The sequence below is a fragment of the Crinia signifera genome, chromosome 8 (assembly GCF_055691185.1).
Source record: "Crinia signifera chromosome 8, ASM5569118v1, whole genome shotgun sequence".
Lineage (NCBI taxonomy): Eukaryota > Metazoa > Chordata > Amphibia > Anura > Myobatrachidae > Crinia > Crinia signifera.
The window spans coordinates 176,568,770-176,587,736 of record NC_139224.1 but is presented as its reverse complement, the minus strand read 5'-3'; the positions used below and the strand labels follow the sequence as shown (position 1 = coordinate 176,587,736).

At 50.5% G+C, this 18,967-nt stretch overlaps 1 protein-coding gene across 7 annotated transcripts in view; it reads left to right on the top strand.

The window, feature by feature from the left end:
• Positions 1-18,479, top strand: part of TTLL7 (tubulin tyrosine ligase like 7) — a 191,450-nt gene extending 172,971 nt beyond the window's left edge. For all 7 annotated transcript variants that reach the window (XM_083157857.1, XM_083157854.1, XM_083157856.1 and 4 more), the window contains 3 exons: positions 1,325-1,485; positions 11,401-11,574; positions 15,270-18,479. In XM_083157857.1, coding sequence (XP_083013983.1) covers positions 1,325-1,485; positions 11,401-11,574; positions 15,270-15,381 — 447 coding nt within the window. In that variant the 3' untranslated portion in view covers positions 15,382-18,479. The remainder of the gene's footprint in view (positions 1-1,324; positions 1,486-11,400; positions 11,575-15,269) is intronic.
• Positions 18,480-18,967: the final 488 nt, after the last annotated feature.

Here is an 18,967-nt window from a genome sequence, read left to right as displayed (position 1 = left end):
TGGGAGGAGCACTGATAAATAATGTAACAGGAAGGGAATGTGACTGGGAGGAGCACTGCTAAACAATGTAACAGGAAGGAAGTGTCTTTGGGAGGAGCATTGCTAAATAATCTAACAGGAAGGGAATGTCAGTGGACGGAGCACTGGTAAATAATCTAAGAGGAAAGGAAAGTCATTGGGAGGAGCACTGCTAAATATTCTAAGGGGAAGGGAACTTCATTGAGAGGAGCACTGATAAATAATCTAACAGGAAGGGAATGTCAATAGGAGGAGCACTGCTAAATAATCTAAAAGGAGAGGAAAGTCACTGGGAGGAGCACTTCTAAATAATCTAACAGAAAGGGAATGTCACTGGGAGGAGAACTGCTAAACAATGTAACAGGAAGGGAATGTCACTGGGAGGAGCATTGCTAAATAATATAACAGGAAGGGAATGTCAGTGGTCGGAGCACTGGTAAATAATCTAACAGGAAGGGAATGTTACTGAGAGGAGCACTGCTAAATAATCTAACAGGGAGGGAATGTCACTGGGAGGATCACTGCTAAATAATCTAACAAGGGAATGTCGCTGGGAGGAGCACTGATAAATGATCTAACAGGTAGGGAATGTTATTGGGAGGAGCACTGCTAAATGATCTAACAAGAAGGGAATGTCACTGGGAGGAGCACTGCTAAACAATGTAACAGGAAGGAAGTGTCTTTGGGAGGAGCATTGCTAAATAATCTAACAGGAAGGGAATGTCAGTGGGAGGAGCACTGCTAAATAATCTAACAGGAAGGGAATGTCAGTGGGAGGAGCACTGCTAAATAATCTAACAGGAAGGGAATGTCACTGGGATGAACACTGTTAAATAATCTAACAGGAAGGGAATGTCGCCGGGAGGAGCATTGCTAAATAATCTAAGAGGAAAGGAACATCACTGGGAGGAGCACTGCTAAATATTCTAACAGGAAGAGAATGTCAGTGGGAGGAGCACTGGTAAATATTCTAACAGGAAGGGAATGCCACTGGGAGGAGCACTGCTAATCAATGTAACAAGAAGGAAGTTTTACTGGGAGGAGCACTGCTACATAATCTAACAATATGGGAGGAGCACTGCTAAATGGAATGTGACCGCCACTGCTATTAATTGTTCAGAGAATGTCATAGTCACCACGAGGAGCACTGCTGAAGAATCTGATAGGAAGGAGATGTCACTATGAGAAGCACTGCTAACATACAGTAGTCACTATGAGGAGCACTGTTACACAATGTGAAGTGAATTGTTTGGCTAATGTAGTTTAGTATAAGCATATACAGTAAGTAGTTTTCCTTTTATTTCAGATCCTGGATATTGTGAGAACAAACGTTCGCTCGGTTGTGCAGCGCGTCTGGAAGGTTTCCGATGTGGAATGTCTACACTTGTACAGAAGCTTTAACCGCGTGTTTAACCGTCTGCTGTGGAGCCACGGCCAGGGCCTGTGGAGCTGCTTCTGCGATTCGGGGTACGTGATATTACCTCTTCCATCTCGGCCCGGGACACAGGGACTGGAGCTGTGCTTACACGCTACATGTCGGGGGATCATGCATTTTTTAAATACCTTGTAAATGAGGCTTTCAGCTGTTTATACAAAGCTGTGTTCAACGGTGTCATAAAAATGACGGATTGCTGGGTCGCTGCATTTGGCTTCATTTCAGGATCGTTCTCTGCTCTGATCTAAATGAAAAGTATCTCTCGGAATTGTGTCTGTTCGCATAGAATCTAATTTGCCTGCCTGTAATATATTGTGGGCTGCGCGGTAGTGGAGTGCGGCTGCCGGGGATGAGGTGCGGCGTCTGCCCTGTACAGACTGCGCTATTCTCTGTCTTATCATTAATATTAATGCAATGCGCTTTATCACTTCCCACCTGATGTATTTGTAGTCCGCAAAATCTGCCCATAAAGCATTTACCTGCTCTCTGGGCTCCAAACACTCGCAGCCCAGCGGGCAGGCCTGAATTAGGCCCTTAGCCATTGTAAGGGGGAGGTGCCAGCAGAGTGTGAATTGTTCAGGTTGCTGTGTTCATATTCGTTTGGTCGTACATGGGGCAGGAACCAATGGCGGGACAGGATGCTGTAGTCATGTGATTAGGACTCTGCAGCTAGTTACCCAGAATTCCTTTGGGCAACCTTCCTACAGGATACACTTACAGCATAGTAGCAGCATAGTGTGAAACTGTACAGCAGCGCAGTGACGGGAACATATCGGTCAGTCCGGTATGTCCTGGCTATATAACCTCGTAGCTGTAAGGTGCCGCACAGTCCCTCCCGGCTGTTCCTGAGTCATCCACCACAGGCTCTGCAGGGAGATTGCCAGGTTCTGCAGGGAGATTGCCAGGTTCTGCAGGGAGATTGCCAGACTCCGCAGGGAGATTGCAGGGCTCTGCAGGGAGCCAGGGAGATTGTCAGGCTCTGCAGGGAGATTGCCAGGCTCTGCAGGGAGATTGTCAGGCTCTGCAGGGAGATTACCAGGCTCTGTAGGGAGATTGCCAGGCTCTTCAGGGAGATTGCCAGGCTCTGCAGGGAGCTAGGGAGATTGCCAGGCTCTGCAGGGAGCCGGGGAGATTGCCAGGCTCTGCAGGTAGATTGCCAGGCTCTGCAGGGAGATTGCCAGGCTCTGCAGGGAGAATGCTATGCTCTGCAGGAAGCCGGGGAGATTGCCAGGCTCTGCAAGGAGCCAGGTAGATTGCCAGGCTCTGCGGGGAGCAGGGAGATTGTCAGGCTCTGCGGGGAGATTGCCAGGCTCTGCAGGGAGCCGGGGAGATTGCCAGGCTCTGCAGGGAGATTGTTTGGCTCTGCAGGGAGCTAGGGAGATTGCCAGGCTCTGCAGGGAGATTGCCAGGCTCTGCGGGGAGATTGCCAGGCTCTGCACTGAGATTGCCAGGCTCTGCGGGGAGCGGGGAGATTGTCAGGCTCTGCAGGGAGATTGCCAGGCTCTGCAGGGAGATTTCCAGGCTCTGCAGGGAGCCGGGGAGATTGCCAGGCTCTGCAGGGAGCCGGGGAGATTGCCAGGCTCTGCAGGGAGATTGCCAGGCTCTGCACGGAGATTGCCAGGCTCTGCAGGGAGATTGCCAGGCTCTGCAGGGAGCTAGGGAGATTGCCAGACTCTGCAGGGAGCCGGGGAGATTTCCAGGCTCTGCAGGGAGATTGCCAGGCTCTGCAGGGAGCCAGGGAGATTGCCAGGCTCTGCAGGGAGATTGCCATGCTCTGCAGGGAGCCGGGGAGATTGCCATGCTCTCTAGGGAGATTGCCATGCTCTGCAGGAAGCCGGGGAGATTGCCAGGAAGCCGGGGAGATTGCCAGGCTCTGCAAGGAGCCAGGTAGATTACCAGGCTCTGCGGGGAGCAGGGAGATTGTCAGGCTCTGCGGAGAGATTGCCAGGCTCTGCAGGGAGCCGGGGAGATTGCCAGGCTCTGCAGGGAGATTGTTTGGCTCTTCAGGGAGCTAGGGAGATTGCCAGGCTCTGCAGGGAGATTGCCAGGCTCTGCGGGGAGCGGGGAGATTGCCAGGCTCTGCACTGAGATTGCCAGGCTCTGCGGGGAGCGGGGAGATTGCCAGGCTCTGCACGGAGATTGCCAGGCTCTGCAGGGAGATTTCCAGGCTCTGCAGGGAGCCGGGGAGATTGCCAGGCTCTGCAGGGAGATTGCCAGGCTCTGCAGGGAGATTTCCAGGCTCTGCAGGGAGATTGCCAGGCTCTGCAGGGAGCCAGGGAGATTGCCAGGCTCTGCAGGGAGCCGGGGAGATTTCCAGGCTCTGCAGGGAGATTGCCAGGCTCTGCAGGGAGCCAGGGAGATTGCCAGGCTCTGCAGGGAGATTGCCATGCTCTGCAGGGAGCCGGGGAGATTGCCATGCTCTCTAGGGAGATTGCCATGCTCTGCAGGAAGCCGGGGAGATTGCCAGGCTCTGCAGTGAGCCGGGGAGATTGCCAGGCTCTGCAGGAAGATTGCCAGGCTCTGCAGGGAGATTGCCATGCTCTGCAGGGAGACATGGAGAATGCCAGGCTCTGCAGGGAGCCGGGGAGATTGCCAGGCTCTGCAGGGAGATTGTTTGGCTCTGCAGGGAGCTAGGGAGATTGCCAGGCTCTGCAGGGAGATTGCCAGGCTCTGCGGGGAGCGGGGAGATTGCCAGGCTCTGCACTGAGATTGCCAGGCTCTGCGGGGAGCGGGGAGATTGTCAGGCTCTGCACGGAGATTGCCAGGCTCTGCAGGGAGATTTCCAGGCTCTGCAGGGAGCCGGGGAGATTGCCAGGCTCTGCAGGGAGCCGGGGAGATTGCCAGGCTCTGCAGGGAGATTGCCAGGCTCTGCACGGAGATTGCCAGGCTCTGCAGGGAGATTGCCAGGCTCTGCAGGGAGCTAGGGAGATTGCCAGACTCTGCAGGGAGCCGGGGAGATTTCCAGGCTCTGCAGGGAGATTGCCAGGCTCTGCAGGGAGCCAGGGAGATTGCCAGGCTCTGCAGGGAGATTGCCATGCTCTGCAGGGAGCCAGGGAGATGCCATGCTCTCTAGGGAGATTGCCATGCTCTGCAGGAAGCCGGGGAGATTGCCAGGAAGCCGGGGAGATTGCCAGGCTCTGCAAGGAGCCAGGTAGATTACCAGGCTCTGCGGGGAGCAGGGAGATTGTCAGGCTCTGCGGAGAGATTGCCAGGCTCTGCAGGGAGCCGGGGAGATTGCCAGGCTCTGCAGGGAGATTGTTTGGCTCTTCAGGGAGCTAGGGAGATTGCCAGGCTCTGCATGGAGATTGCCAGGCTCTGCGGGGAGCGGGGAGATTGCCAGGCTCTGCACTGAGATTGCCAGGCTCTGCGGGGAGCGGGGAGATTGTCAGGCTCTGCACGGAGATTGCCAGGCTCTGCAGGGAGATTTCCAGGCTCTGCAGGGAGCCGGGGAGATTGCCAGGCTCTGCAGGGAGATTGCCAGGCTCTGCAGGGAGATTTCCAGGCTCTGCAGGGAGATTGCCAGGCTCTGCAGGGAGCCAGGGAGATTGCCAGGCTCTGCAGGGAGCCGGGGAGATTTCCAGGCTCTGCAGGGAGATTGCCAGGCTCTGCAGGGAGCCAGGGAGATTGCCAGGCTCTGCAGGGAGATTGCCATGCTCTGCAGGGAGCCGGGGAGATTGCCATGCTCTCTAGGGAGATTGCCATGCTCTGCAGGAAGCCGGGGAGATTGCCAGGCTCTTCAGTGAGCCGGGGAGATTGCCAGGCTCTGCAGGAAGATTGCCAGGCTCTGCAGGGAGATTGCCATGCTCTGCAGGGAGACATGGAGAATGCCAGGCTCTGCAGGGAAATTGTCAGGCTCTGCAGGGAGATTGCCAGGCTCTGCAGGGAGATTGCCAGGCAGAATTAGGACTGCGATGCTGTTTTGTGCCCTTGCGCAGTGCAAACAGCATTGCGGGAGGCATTTAAGTCGGTAAATGCTGGTACTTGCGACTAAACACCCGCGTTCTCCGCAGCGCACTGATTTGAAGAGCTCCGGAAGCTGTCTCCCAGCGCTGTTCATATTGTACAGAATAGAATTGCCCCCAAGGAGTTACATTTAATAACCCCACAACCTGCAAACACCGGCGGTGTCCCGGCCAGTCTGACCGATGTCTGCAGAAGTTCAGAACTAAGGAACGGCCCTTTCGACATCAGACAAACATCGCTGGGAAGCAGCCGGTACCTTCCCGACCTATCCCATTTACCCCATCAGCGCCTGCATTGTGTTCGTACGACTGTCCCCCGATCTTTTCCACCCAGCCACCGATAAACAGGATGAAGCCGCAAACGCCCGGAAAATCCACATTTATTTGGTCTCTCTTCTCGTTTCCGTCTCTGTTCTCTCACCGGCAGATTCGGGACTCGGCCTGTCTCCCACCAACATTCTCTACACTCCACTTCCCCCAATATCTGCTTCTGTATTATCCTATTACACATACATACTTAGGATTTTGCTGGTAATCATCCTTCGTACATACCTTCTAATTTGTTTCATTCACCTTCAACTTTATTTCACAAAATCCCAGGCTCCGAGCCAGCGTGACGATATCCTATTATTGTTAGAAAAGTTCAGAGGATTTTTTATTTTTTTCATAAAGACCTGCAAAAGTTTTTTGAGCGTCTAATCTGCCGGTTTGTTGTCTGCGTTGGCGTTAAACCCCCAGAGGCAATTTCATTTTTTTTTTTTTAAAGAAAACGATTTACTTTAAGCATCTTTCCCCTGGTTTGTGATGCTGGCTGCGTCCGCCGCACTGGATACATTTTCCAGGCTCCCATCCTGGCTGTCATGACATTTTTTCATTAGACGGTCCTGGAAGTTGCCCAGAAAATTACCTTACTTATATCAAACTGTATAATACGCAGCTTTTGATGTGAATTCTCTTTTCAATGACTCTTTGTATAGTGATTTGGCGACTTTATTTCGGGAATATTAAAGAATTGGCTTTTTTTTATCAGGAGAAAATATAGTTGGCGATGATCTATTTGCAGATTGTGGAACCTGAAGTCCATTTTCTGAATAGATAACTTTTATCTCGCTGGCTCCAGTCTGGGGGAAAAAAACAACTTTAAATCACAATGTAGCCGTGGCTTTTGAAATATATGAATAAATCTCATACAAGAGGCTTGTTTAAAGTCGGCCGCCAATGGAATGGCGCGCAGTCCGCTCGGCGAGGAGAGAAATGTTTCCTGACAAAACCGGCTGACAGGGGACAACGTTCCATTTTTTAAGTTTTTGATTGGATTATTGAGCTTTTGTAATGGGAGCTCACAAAATGCATTTCCGTCTTAGGCTAAGATGCCGGAGGAAGAACGATATCCCAGGCCTAGTATGAGGAGTCTAACGGATTGGGGGGCGGGGAGGGGGGGGGGGGTGCCAATCAAAATAGGATGTTTTCAATTAAATAAATGTGACACATACTAATCGGAGGCCAGACGCGGCCGGGCCTGAGACGGGGGAGAATGATCTTTTCTGCGGCACTGTGCTCTGCGGACATCCATCCTCCGCTTCCTGTGCCATCACCAGTAAATCTGTGTTTAGATTGAGTTTAACATACTGACCTTTTATTTGTCTAGCAGACTGGGGTGTTTAATATTCTCTGCGCCTTGTCTTTATCTCGCTGCTGATCACTGCACCGAACTCCAACCCCAAACAGTACCATCTGTCTTTCCTGTTACGCCGGCTGTCACCGTGCCAGCCTGTGCTTCTCGTGCCACCGACAAGGTCACATCACAGCAAGCTGCTGAGGCGGGCAGCATCTGATCTGGGCCTGGTTCTATGTGACACGACTGACAGCCAGGTAGCTGGTACCGCTGTATAGTAATGCGTGTGCTGGATCACGGCAGGTGTGTGTGTGTGTATGTGTGAGATGGCTGGTTATAGGTAAGTGAGCTTACTAAATAAATGCTGCCTCATTGCTATTGTAGTAATTACACGTTCTCTCTGGTATTAGAGGTTTCGCTGTGACATCACAGTGTCGCCGTTACATCGCAGAGTCGCCAGTACATCGCAGAGTCACTGTTATCACACAGTCGCCATTACGTTGCAGAGTCACCGTTACATCACAGAGTCACCATTACTTCAGAGTCACTGTTATCACACAGTCCCCGTTACATTGCAGAGTCCCCGTTACATCGCAGAGTCCCCGTTACATCGCAGAGTCCCCGTTACATCGCAGAGTCCCCATTACATCGCAGAGTCCCCGTTACATCGCAGAGTCCCCGTTACATCGCAGAGTCCCCGTTACATCGCAGAGTCCCCGTTACATCGCAGAGTCCCCGTTACATCGCAGAGTCCCCGTTACATCGCAGAGTCCCCGTTACATCATCAGGTCACACCCCATTACCCTGTTATCTCCCAGGAATACCTGCTAGAATTGTTCTCTGCGTCTGAATTCATTCTGTGATTCCTGGCGGTAACCACTGGTACACCTGCGCAGTGCGGATTTTTAGGCCCATTGACTGACTGATTGCAGGACAGGCACTATTAATCTCTGATGGGATATTTCGCCTTTTGCTACCTACCCACTGTCACGCAGTTCTGATATGTGGGGTGTTTGGAGGTGATGTGCTGCAAACAGTGGTGTTTCTCTGAAGAAACCCCACTGCTGTCTCACCCCAGGGCTTGCTCTCACCCTGCATCCTTCTCTGGAGGCCTCGCCCCATTTCCTTCTCTGGAGGCCTCGCCCCATTTCCTTCTCTGGAGGCCTCACCCTACATCCTGCTCTGGAGGCCTCACCCTACATCCTTTTCTGGAGGCCTCACCCTACATCCTTCTCTGGAGGCCTCACCCTACATCCTTCTCTGGAGGCCTCACCCTACATCCTTCTCTGGAGGCCTCACCCTACATCCTTCTCTGGAGGCCTCACCCTACATCCTTCTCTGGAGGCCTCACCCTACATCCTTCTCTGGAGGCCTCACCCTACATCCTGCTCTGGAGGCCTCACCCTACATCCTTCTCTGGAGGCCTCGTCCCACGTCCTGCTCTGGAGGCCTTGCCCCACATCATGCTCTGGAGTATCCGTCCCACGACATGCTCTGGAGGCCTCGCTCCATGCTCTGCTCTGGAGGCCTTGACTCACGTCCTGCTCTGGACTATCCAATCCACATTATGCTCTGGAGGCCTTGCCCCGCATCCTGCTCTGGAGGCCTTGGCCCACGTCCTGCTCTGGAGGCCTTGCCCCAAGTCCTGCTCTGGAGGCCTTGCCCCACGTCCTGCTCTGGAGTATCCACTCCACATCATGCTCTGTAGGCCTCGCTCCACATTGTGCTCTGGAGGCCTTGCCCCACATCCTGCTCTGGAGGCTTCGCCCCGCGTCCTGCTCTGGAGGCCTTGCCCCACGTCCTGCTCTGGAGGCTTCGCCCTGCGTCCTGCTCTGGAGGCCTCGCCCCACGTCCTGCTCTGGAGGCCTCGCCCCATATCGTGCTCTGGAATATCCGCACCACATCCTGCTCTGGAGGCCTCACCCCACATCCTGCTCTGGAGGCCTTGCCCCATGTCATATCTGGGAGAATGTGTCATGTGTAATGAGTACACCTGTGCTCCTGCTGGGCGACCTAGGGAATTTAATTGAGTAATGAGCGCACCTGCTGGGTGACCTGGGAAATGTGTCAGTGAGTAATGAGTACACCTGTGCTCCTGTTGGGTGACCTGGGAAATGTCACTGAGTAATGAGCGCAGCTGCCTGGTGACCTGAGAGAATGTGTCATTGTGTAATGAGTACACCTGTGCTCTTGTTGGGTGACCTGGGAAATGTCACTGAGTAATGAGTGCAGCTGCCTGGTGACCTGAGAGAATGTGTCATTGTGTAATGAGTACACCTGTGCTCCTGCCGGGTGCCCTGGTAAATGTGTCAGTGAGTAATGAGTGCACCTGTGCTCCTGTTGGGTGACCTGGGAAATGTCACTGAGTAATGAGTGCAGCTGCCTGGTGACCTGAGAGAATGTGTCATTGTGTAATGAGTACACCTGTGCTCCTGCCGGGTGCCCTGGGAAATGTGTCAGTGAGTAATGAGTACACCTGTGCTCTTGTTGGGTGACCTGGGAAATGTCACTGAGTAATGAGTGCAGCTGCCTGGTGACCTGAGAGAATGTGTCATTGTGTAATGAGTACACCTGTGCTCCTGTTGGGTGACCTGGGAAATGTCACTGAGTAATGAGTGCAGCTGCCTGGTGACCTGAGAGAATGTGTCATTGTGTAATGAGTACACCTGTGCTCCTGCCGGGTGCCCTGGGAAATGTGTCAGTGAGTAATGAGTACACCTGTGCTCTTGTTGGGTGACCTGGGAAATGTCACTGAGTAATGAGTGCAGCTGCCTGGTGACCTGAGAGAATGTGTCATTGTGTAATGAGTACACCTGTGCTCCTGTTGGGGGACCTGGGAAATGTCACTGAGTAATGAGTGCAGCTGCCTTGTGACCTGAGAGAATGTGTCATTGTGTAATGAGTACACCTGTGCTCCTGCCGGGTGCCCTGGGAAATGTGTCAGTGAGTAATGAGTGCACCTGTGCTCCTGCCGGGTGCCCTGGGAAATGTGTCAGTGAGTAATGAGTACACCTGTGCTCCTGCCGGGTGCCCTGGGAAATGTGTCAGTGAGTAATGAGTGCACCTGTGCTCCTGTTGGGTGACCTAGGAAATGTGTCAGTGAGTAATGACTACACCTGTGCACCTGCCGGGTGACCTGGGAAATGTGTCAGTGAGTAATGAGTACACCTGTGCACCTGCCGGGTGACCTGGGAAATGTGTCAGTGAGTAATGAGTACACCTGTGCACCTGCCGGGTGACCTGAGAAATGTGTCAGTGAGTAATGAGTGCACCTGTGCACCTGCTGCGACTGAAGATGCTACTGTCAGTAAATAGGCCACACATGGGGGCAGAGCTATAGGGTGTGCATAGAGGTGATGGGCATGGCAACTCCAGGTCACACCCGCTGCCTGACTACCCCAAATTGTAGGTCCTGTACGGGGTGTCAGGGTCAAATGCAGGATTTGGCAGGGCGGGATTCCAGAGTGGGGTGGAGCGAAGCATGGGGGTTGAGACTACTGGTATATATACAGTACCTGGTCCGTTAAACAATGTATATAGGGCCTGATTCGGACATTGCTGGGAGAATACACTTTGCCCCGTCGCTGCCTCATCACTGCCCATTTGCTTCCCACACTGTAATTAGACTGTTTGCGAGATACGGAATAATTGTATGCTACCGGAGAGATGTTGCCGCTAGCGACAGGCCCGGGATGACAGGACCACCTCAGATCTACCAGGCTGGTATGGGGTTTTTTGTTTTATTTTACAAAGTATTTCCTTGGTTTTTGTTGACACACATCAAATAAAAAAAGCAGCAAATTGATCCAGGGGGAGACGGCGCGCTTCCCTTCAATCAGAGTCGTCCGCGCTCTCGTCCTAGTGAGGATTGGGAGCTGGTCGGGCAGTCAAAAGGAAATGGAAATCATTAAGATTTTATTAAGCGGAGTCGCCAGATACATTTACATCTATTCTCTCCTCTCCGTTCTTCGTGTGATCGGCGCAGAGCAGCGTGAACTGAATTTTCTCCCGTCGCGGTTACTCGTTATTAGCTTACTCTTTGCAGCTTTATTTATTTGCGCCCAAACATATTCTGTAACAGTTCATCGCATCTGACGGTAAATTTGGGTATGACCGGCGGAGAGGTGGGGGGGAAGGGGGGGGGGGGGGGGGGCGGGACATGATGATAATAACTTTCCAAACTGGAAGATGAACTTTTCTTCCCCATTTTGTCTCCCCATCTGTCGGCATTTGGCACGTGCTAGGTACGTGTGCAGAGCGGTCACTTGTCATATCCCCGGCACAGCTAAGCCTTCTGTTTTGTTGAATGCTCTTATTTTGGCACGTGCGTCTGTGAACATGAGGTCATGTATGTTCTCTTCTGCCAGCAGAACCTCCTGGGAGACCATCTTCAGTAAAAGCACGGAGGTGGTGACACCGGATCAGCTGAAGTGCTGCCACCGGCTGGTCCAGCTCTGCAAAGACTGCCTGCTCGTGGTGTACAGATATGCCACCGATTCGCACGGCTGCCTGACCGGCGCGAGTCCAGACAGGAGCGACACAAGGTACTTATTAGAACCTGTAGAAATGTATCCCTAGTAAATTCTCGTACAGCCTTTTGTACAGATTTGTGGAGTAGAATGAAGTGTTTTCAGGACATACAGATAAATAATCCGCCAGAAAACTGCTGCTCGGAACCACGGGCTGGAATCAGAGCGCGGCGGAGTCCCCAAAGTGCAGAACAATGCAGGATGAGCAGCGCGGACGTCTCCTCCCTAATACTTTATATCAATTTCATATTTTCTTTGGTAAATTTACAATCACTAAGGGGCCGTGGCCAGAGCCGTAATGTCTGGCTAATGGGAAACAGACTGGGGTCGTGTTTAGCATTCCAGGGGAATCTTGTTAGCCCACAGGCTGTGGATCTGTCACTGTACTGCAGTTGGTAATGCGGTCACTAGGGGGCACTGTGACATCGATGTCTGACCTCTGGGATGTGGACGCGATAGGGTGCCTCACACTCCACCATTAATACATTCACATATGCAGAGAATTAGCTTCTGTGTGGAGTCATTTATCTCTCTGTAGGTTATTCAGGGTTTCTAGGGGGAGAAACACAGATCAGGCCTAACAGGTTGCTGCGCCTGCTGTACCGAGCAAGTCGTTATACAAGGGAGAGCGCTTTACGGCCATAGACTGTACATATGGACATTCAAAAGAAAGAAAAGTATGTCGCATTGTGGTGCACCAAAGAGATTTTATATAAAATGTAACCTTTATTGGGTATATCTTAAAACAGTTGCGAAATCTAGACACACATATACAAACATGAGGCACGGACAGTGCTTTAAAAAGGAGGATAAGAATCCTCACTCAGTGTTGCTCTACCCTGTGTACTCCCTTCATATTAATGGGTGTACTGGTTAGAGCGACCATGTTGCAATCTTGTGTCACCTTTTTATTAATTTGGGGTTAATTGCTCATAAGGTCGCCTGCAGGCATGTGGAGTATGAGGGCAATAAGCCTGGTTTAACACTTATAATGGATCTCCGTAGGCTTGGTATGATAGGAATATATGTCCCGTTTGCCGTATGAGTGGCAAGCGGGGTCTCCTCCGTGCGGTCAGTGTCTGGTAAGAACTACCACTTCTTAACCGCTGCTCCGCTGCTGGGAGGGGGACAGAGTCTTGCGGCAGCTGCCGGCTTGTGGAGCGGAGATGGACGGGGCGTTTGCGATACAGCGCCGCCCGTACTGCGTGTGCCCAGGAATCAGAGAGTAGCGTTGTGGACTTCACACGCTGCGTCTCTGTGAGCGGACTCAGTGAAAACTGACGACCGCTCCAACCTTACACCTAACATTAGTAACGATCAAAATACAATATCAATTGGGGAAGGGAGCAGGGGAGAGCGCACTCTGTGGGTATCGGTCAGCGCACGCTTCGCAGAGGAGCTTCGTCAGGACCAGACATATGGACATTATTGTCTCCCCTTCTCCATTGTTGGCAGAGGATTGAGAAGAAGATGGAGGCTGACTGACATTGGTCTACATGAGATGTCTGAGCAGACATGGGACATTCCGCAAAGCCACATCCCCTTTCCCTAAGTCACACTTATTTGGGGGAAGTTACGTGTGGGAGGGGCTCGGAGCTACTCCAGTGTGAGAATAACACTACCCACTATGTGAGGGCTACATGCAGAAGCAGCCAGTATCTGTGCACCTGGGTAACACCATGCTGCGCTGCAGGGGGCAGATGTAACATGTGCAGAAGGGGTCCCAGCTCAGAGCTACACTGCAGCATGTGAAAATGCAGAATCAGTCAGTATTAGATACATTTGCCCCACTTGTATTGAAGCGTGAAGCGTGGAAGTTCCTGTCTACTTATGCTCAGAATCAGTCTGTATAGTACATGTGCAGCTGTGATGGACACCCCCCCCCCCACACACATACACACACACGTACACACACGTACACACACACCCCCCTACAGAGCTGACCCTCTCTCCCTCCGCCCTCCGTGGAGCGACTAATCCATAAACCCCAGGAACCATGTTATTAAGCGCCTCATGCACGCGATCGGGAGCGTTACAGCCTGTACTTACCTGCGTCTGCGCCATCATCCATGCATACCGCTCTCCCTCTCTTTATCTTCACGTTATTAAATAAATACCTCATTTCAAAGGGAAAAAAGAGATTGTGCAATTCTGACTAAACCCTAACAAACTAGGGAAAACATTTCCAAAGTAATTGGAGGCAGTGGCGTGTCAGCATAAAAGTCAATTGTGTGTGTAATACTCCAATTGGGTGTGAAGTGTTTAGTGCGAGTGGATTGTCTGTGCATGGGAATGAGGATAGCCGTCTGATGATTAGAACGCTCCTCAGTTACCTCACAGCTCAGCAACAACGAGAACTGAACGTGCTGCAGATAAGAGGGGTCTGGAATAAGTTTCCGGATGCACAAAAAGTATTAATAACAAAGTGAAGAGTTCTATGCCCTCAGACCACCTGGGCAGCAGCTGGACCAGTCTGAGGCAGGAGTGTCTTCTTCATGTTCAAAGAAGGTCTACACTGCCGCTTCCAGTGACTCAGAACGTATCTTGCTCTTGATTTGTGGGAATAGAAGAATTTTCGGTGGTCCAGGTCTGGACTGTATGGCGTATGACCATCCTCCTGGATTCATTCATGGGACAGAAATTCCACTGCTTTCCTGGACTTGTAGGCAGCTGCGTTGGCGTAATGTAGAAGATGGCACCACAAACGTGACTTCTAGGTCCGTGCCTGGACATGGCTACCAGAACGTGTGGCAGGCCTTGGTTGGTGTACCAGTACTCCGTGACAGTGCTTGGTAGCTACATGACCAGTCACAAAACAAACGTCCACCAGCTGCTTGACCACGCTGTGCTCACGTCAGAACTTCTATGGTGGCGCACCTCCAGCAGGGGTCCACTGGCTGTCTGTTGGGTGTAGTGGTTAAAGCTGTAGATCCAGGAACCATTACCACTGATGATCTCCCAGACAGAGTTGGAGGTTCCTGGCCGGCAGGTGGCAGCACCAAGTCTCCGAGCCTCCTCCTGCTCTCGAGTCAGCTGACGCAGAAACATTGCTCAGGCCGAGCTTATCGTGCAGTATCAAGTGGATGGATCCCAATGAGATCTCCATCTCTAACTGGGCCACAGTCACCATTTTGTCCACCTCAGCATTGTCCTCGGTGATGGTGGCCACACCACAGGAACCCTAACAAACCCCCCCCCCCCCCCCCCCCACAGACTAACCCTACCAGGTTACACTTTTAGCCGTTAGTGTGCCGGCGCTGACACTTACTGTGGTCCAGAATATATACATATGTATTTAGGATAAATATACCTGTATTTATTAACCCTTTGAGTGCCAAGTGAATTTGTCAAAATAGGTGCCAAAATTGCCCAGCAAACATTGATATTCCTCATAATGACCTGTGCTGTCACCATATATAGGAATTATCATCTATTTTAACACAACTTTTTTTTATTTGAATTTATATAACAAATGTGAGCAACGCTGGGATTTTTAGCGGATATTTTGAACATCTCTCACAGAGATGTCGGCACTCAAAGGTTAATATAATAATATATGTATTATAATGTGAGAATATCTGTATGGATGTGCCCCTACTGCGGCCTGTATCGCAGCTCACACCAGCAATGGTGATGTATAGAGTTTATCAGGTGGAATATTGCGACCTTCTCTTTTCCCGTCTCTGACTTTCTCTCTGTGATTGTTGCAGGTTCTTACTGCCGGTGGTCCCACAATTCAGCATTAAAATGGCGTCTTCCAACGTGGGCTCTGGATTACCTCGCGCCAGTTTCGTGTTTACCTCCAGGCTGCACCAGTACTGACGGCACGGAATGTGTAGTGCCCTGTAAATATTAGCAAATATTCAGGTTTCACATGGTGCTAAGCACAGCTCCCTAATGGCACCTATGGAGAAAGACTGACCCTTCGCCACAGATATTATTGTATAAGTATGCGCATTTGTTTACAAGATCCTCGAATGTCTGGACGCAGAAGTAGTTTATCAGGCGAAGCGCTTGTTATTTTCTGGCGCCGTATAACATAGAATGCTAAATTATTTTGCTTGTATAAGGAATGATGTGCTATTTATTATTATATAAATCACTCTGCTGCTAGAGTTCACCTGACGCTGTGGCGCAGTGCAGGCGGACATTTTCTGCGCTTAGAGATGTTACTAGCTCCCGGTTCATTTGCTAGGCTTCAGTCATATTGATTAAGTGCACAAAATGGCCTCTTGCCCTCTGGCGAGGGGGAACTTTAACACGCTGACATGCCGGAAACGCCTGTCGTAGACCAGTAGAATAAACTATAGGGAGGGAAATTGCGTTTATCTCCGCAGCTGCCAATCACTGTACGATAACCACGGTCATGACTGGAAATGACTGCATTTATTATAGAATCTGCACAGTGGAGATAGAATCGTGTGTGAATAAATATCACTTAAGCCGATAGTAAATGGCAGCTCCTAGCTAAACGGATTCTTATGTCATTTTAACCAATTCCATTAAGGTAAAAAAATTGATTAAAGGCAGATAATGTGGATTTAAGCCGATATGTTCCTCGCACAAGTGCTCCTAATTCCAAGTCCGGCCTGTGTCCGGTGCACACCCCACTTCCTGTCCCTTGAAAGCGCAGAATACTTTTCTTATAAGTGTAGGTGCCCCCTAATTTACTTCCCTCTGAGTAGGTGGAATAAAGGTTCCTTGAGCCCCCCCCCCCCCCCCCCCCAGTGCCTTCTCACCCCTCAGCTCATGTAAATAATCAGACACCCTAGGACATTCGCTCCCCTAGGAACTCCACCATTTTAGCTTGTTATGTGTGTTCCTTTAACGTTTCCTTTTGGCGCACATGCGGAAAAGTATACGCATGACATCACAAAGGATTTTGCATTTTTGCACAGTGATACAAAAGCCTTGTGCATAAGCTCGGGGCTGGGGGGATAATAATATCAATATATGTGTTATCCCCCATCATTTCTTAAACTTGGGTCTGTACATTAACCTGTTAGTTTAGGATGGTGCCATTATCGGAGCGCTTCCCCAGATGTGCCGCGAGGCGCTGTGTATAGATTTACAGGATTTGTTTTCTAATTATTTATTTATTTTTACGATCATATTTTTTTTTTGATTAATTTTCTATTGCTGAATTATTTTGTACATTGTGCTCTCCCGTATGTACAGTAGATGAGTTTGCTAATGAGGCTGACATCTAATATACTCATTTGCAGTTTCCGCTTATTTCATGCATCGTTAAGGCATTTTTTAATTGCAAAGTGTATTAATTGTACTGTAAACATTCCCTGTTGTTGTAACACACATTGAAATGTAAATGGTGACATTTTGTACCCTAGCGACTTGTACGGGGGGGATTCCGTGCGTGTTCTCTGCGAGGGATGAATCATTATTTTGTGCGTTGGCCAATATAGGAACAGTCTTTCCCTACACAGCAGCTGCTCACAGGACGCATCCGCGCCTCCCGGTACCAGCAATCACCCTTCCATAGGAGATGGCGCTTACTGTCAGAGAGACAGGGAGGGCGCTATTCCATTTGCAGGACCGCACCCTTTGTTATCTGTGAGGTCCTTAGGGCCTAATTCATGTTTGTATGCAACGCCGATGTTCAAGCAACTTAGCGATTATTGGCGGGCTGCGTCTGTGTTGTGATCGAACCATGCACGCTGCCAAGTCGTACTGAGATGTTTATCGCAGAGTGAGTGACAGGAAGGGACCTTCCGGTGAGGTAATGAGGTGTGGCAGCAAGAACGCAGGCATGTCATGGATGTTATTGGGGCGTATATCTGCCGTCATGTACATACTAAAACATAGCACCTGCCGCACCCCATCTGTGTGACCATTATTACTATTAGTATTACATTTTATGTATAAGGCGCTACAAGTGGCGCGCAGCACGTTCATAGACTATCCCAGCAATCGATGTTCCTCGTTATGATGCACAGTCTGCGTATACACAGCTGCGATGGCTCCTTGGGGGTCTACCTTCTTTTCTGGGTGGCAGCGTCACTTGCGATGGTTAGTAATTCTGCATACGAACATGAATGAGGCCCTCAGTGCAGGAATATAATATAATAATTATTAGGTCACCTGGCGCTCGGCAGTTTCCAACGTCGATGAAATAATGTTCCCGCTCGGACCGCGTGTTCTATGTTCCAGCACTTGGAGAGCGCCGCGCTCCGTCTCACGCCAACGGGTTCCTGATAAAGCGATGCATGACTGCTGGGAAATGGCGCACAGTGTATACTGACGGCTGCTGTGTCGGTGAATTGTGTCACGGCGCTGATGTAATCACAATAATAATGAATAATTATAATAAATAATAAAACCCGATCCCCCGCCTTGCTCAGCAAGAATGGGATTACTGTTGACCCTATAATTACCCCCACGCAGCAGCCCCTCTGCCACCCAGAACCATACATATGATCACTGTAATATCCTCCTGCCATGTTCCTGGCTGGTTCCCTATCACAGTCCTACGCCCGTCATACGCCCGCCTTGCACCGACCAGCCTGTACTGCGGACTTCTCCTGATTATCTCCCCTTGTGACACTTATATGAACTTGGCGCAGGCAGCCTATGTGGGCTATGCCATGCGGCACCCAATCAAATGCTGGCTTTCAATCGCTTGGCTGACAGATGCGATTATACCACTGTATCTGGTTGGTTGCTAGGGGTTACTGTATTTCCTTCTTAGTGTGTACTATGGGAGGAGCAGTACATGAGCTGCAATGACTGTGACTATTGGGTATGTTGTGTTGCTAATTGTTGGATGTTAGACGATGTCACTGTAGCGTAGACTGAACATCCTCAGGATAAACACAGATCTTTTATAACATACGACATGACCACTGGATCCCGTAAACACCAGGAAATATTTTGAACTTCGAATTAAACTCAATGCTACTTGATCTTGGTCTGGAAATGTGTTTACTTGCAGCAGAATTCATGATCGGTCTCAGTGGGGAAAGTAACATTAGCCAAGAAATGGTATCGTCTGGATTCTAGATGATTCTGGACATCTGCAAGTGATACACGCTGGCTGTCTGCCTGGTCCTCGTGTCATAAATAGGGGCGAGGTGTAGGGTCTGTGAAAGCCCCAGCTGTCTGATAGTTAGCAAAGATTTGGGGATCACCCTTTGCAAACAGTGTTCATAAGCCATGTATATCAGCCATAAGGCAGCAGAGAAATGATGGGAGCCAGGACTGGCAGGGAGAGAACCCATGTCAGCTGCTTATCCCAATAATCGGACGTCTCCTTATTTATCCTACCATGAGTCCCATGACCTACTTATGTGGCAGTGCGCAGCACGTGTAGCACCGCATTTCTCTTATCGCCATTTCACCAGGGCTATAGCAAAGGGAAGTTACACATTACTGTATAAATTCCATTTGTTTC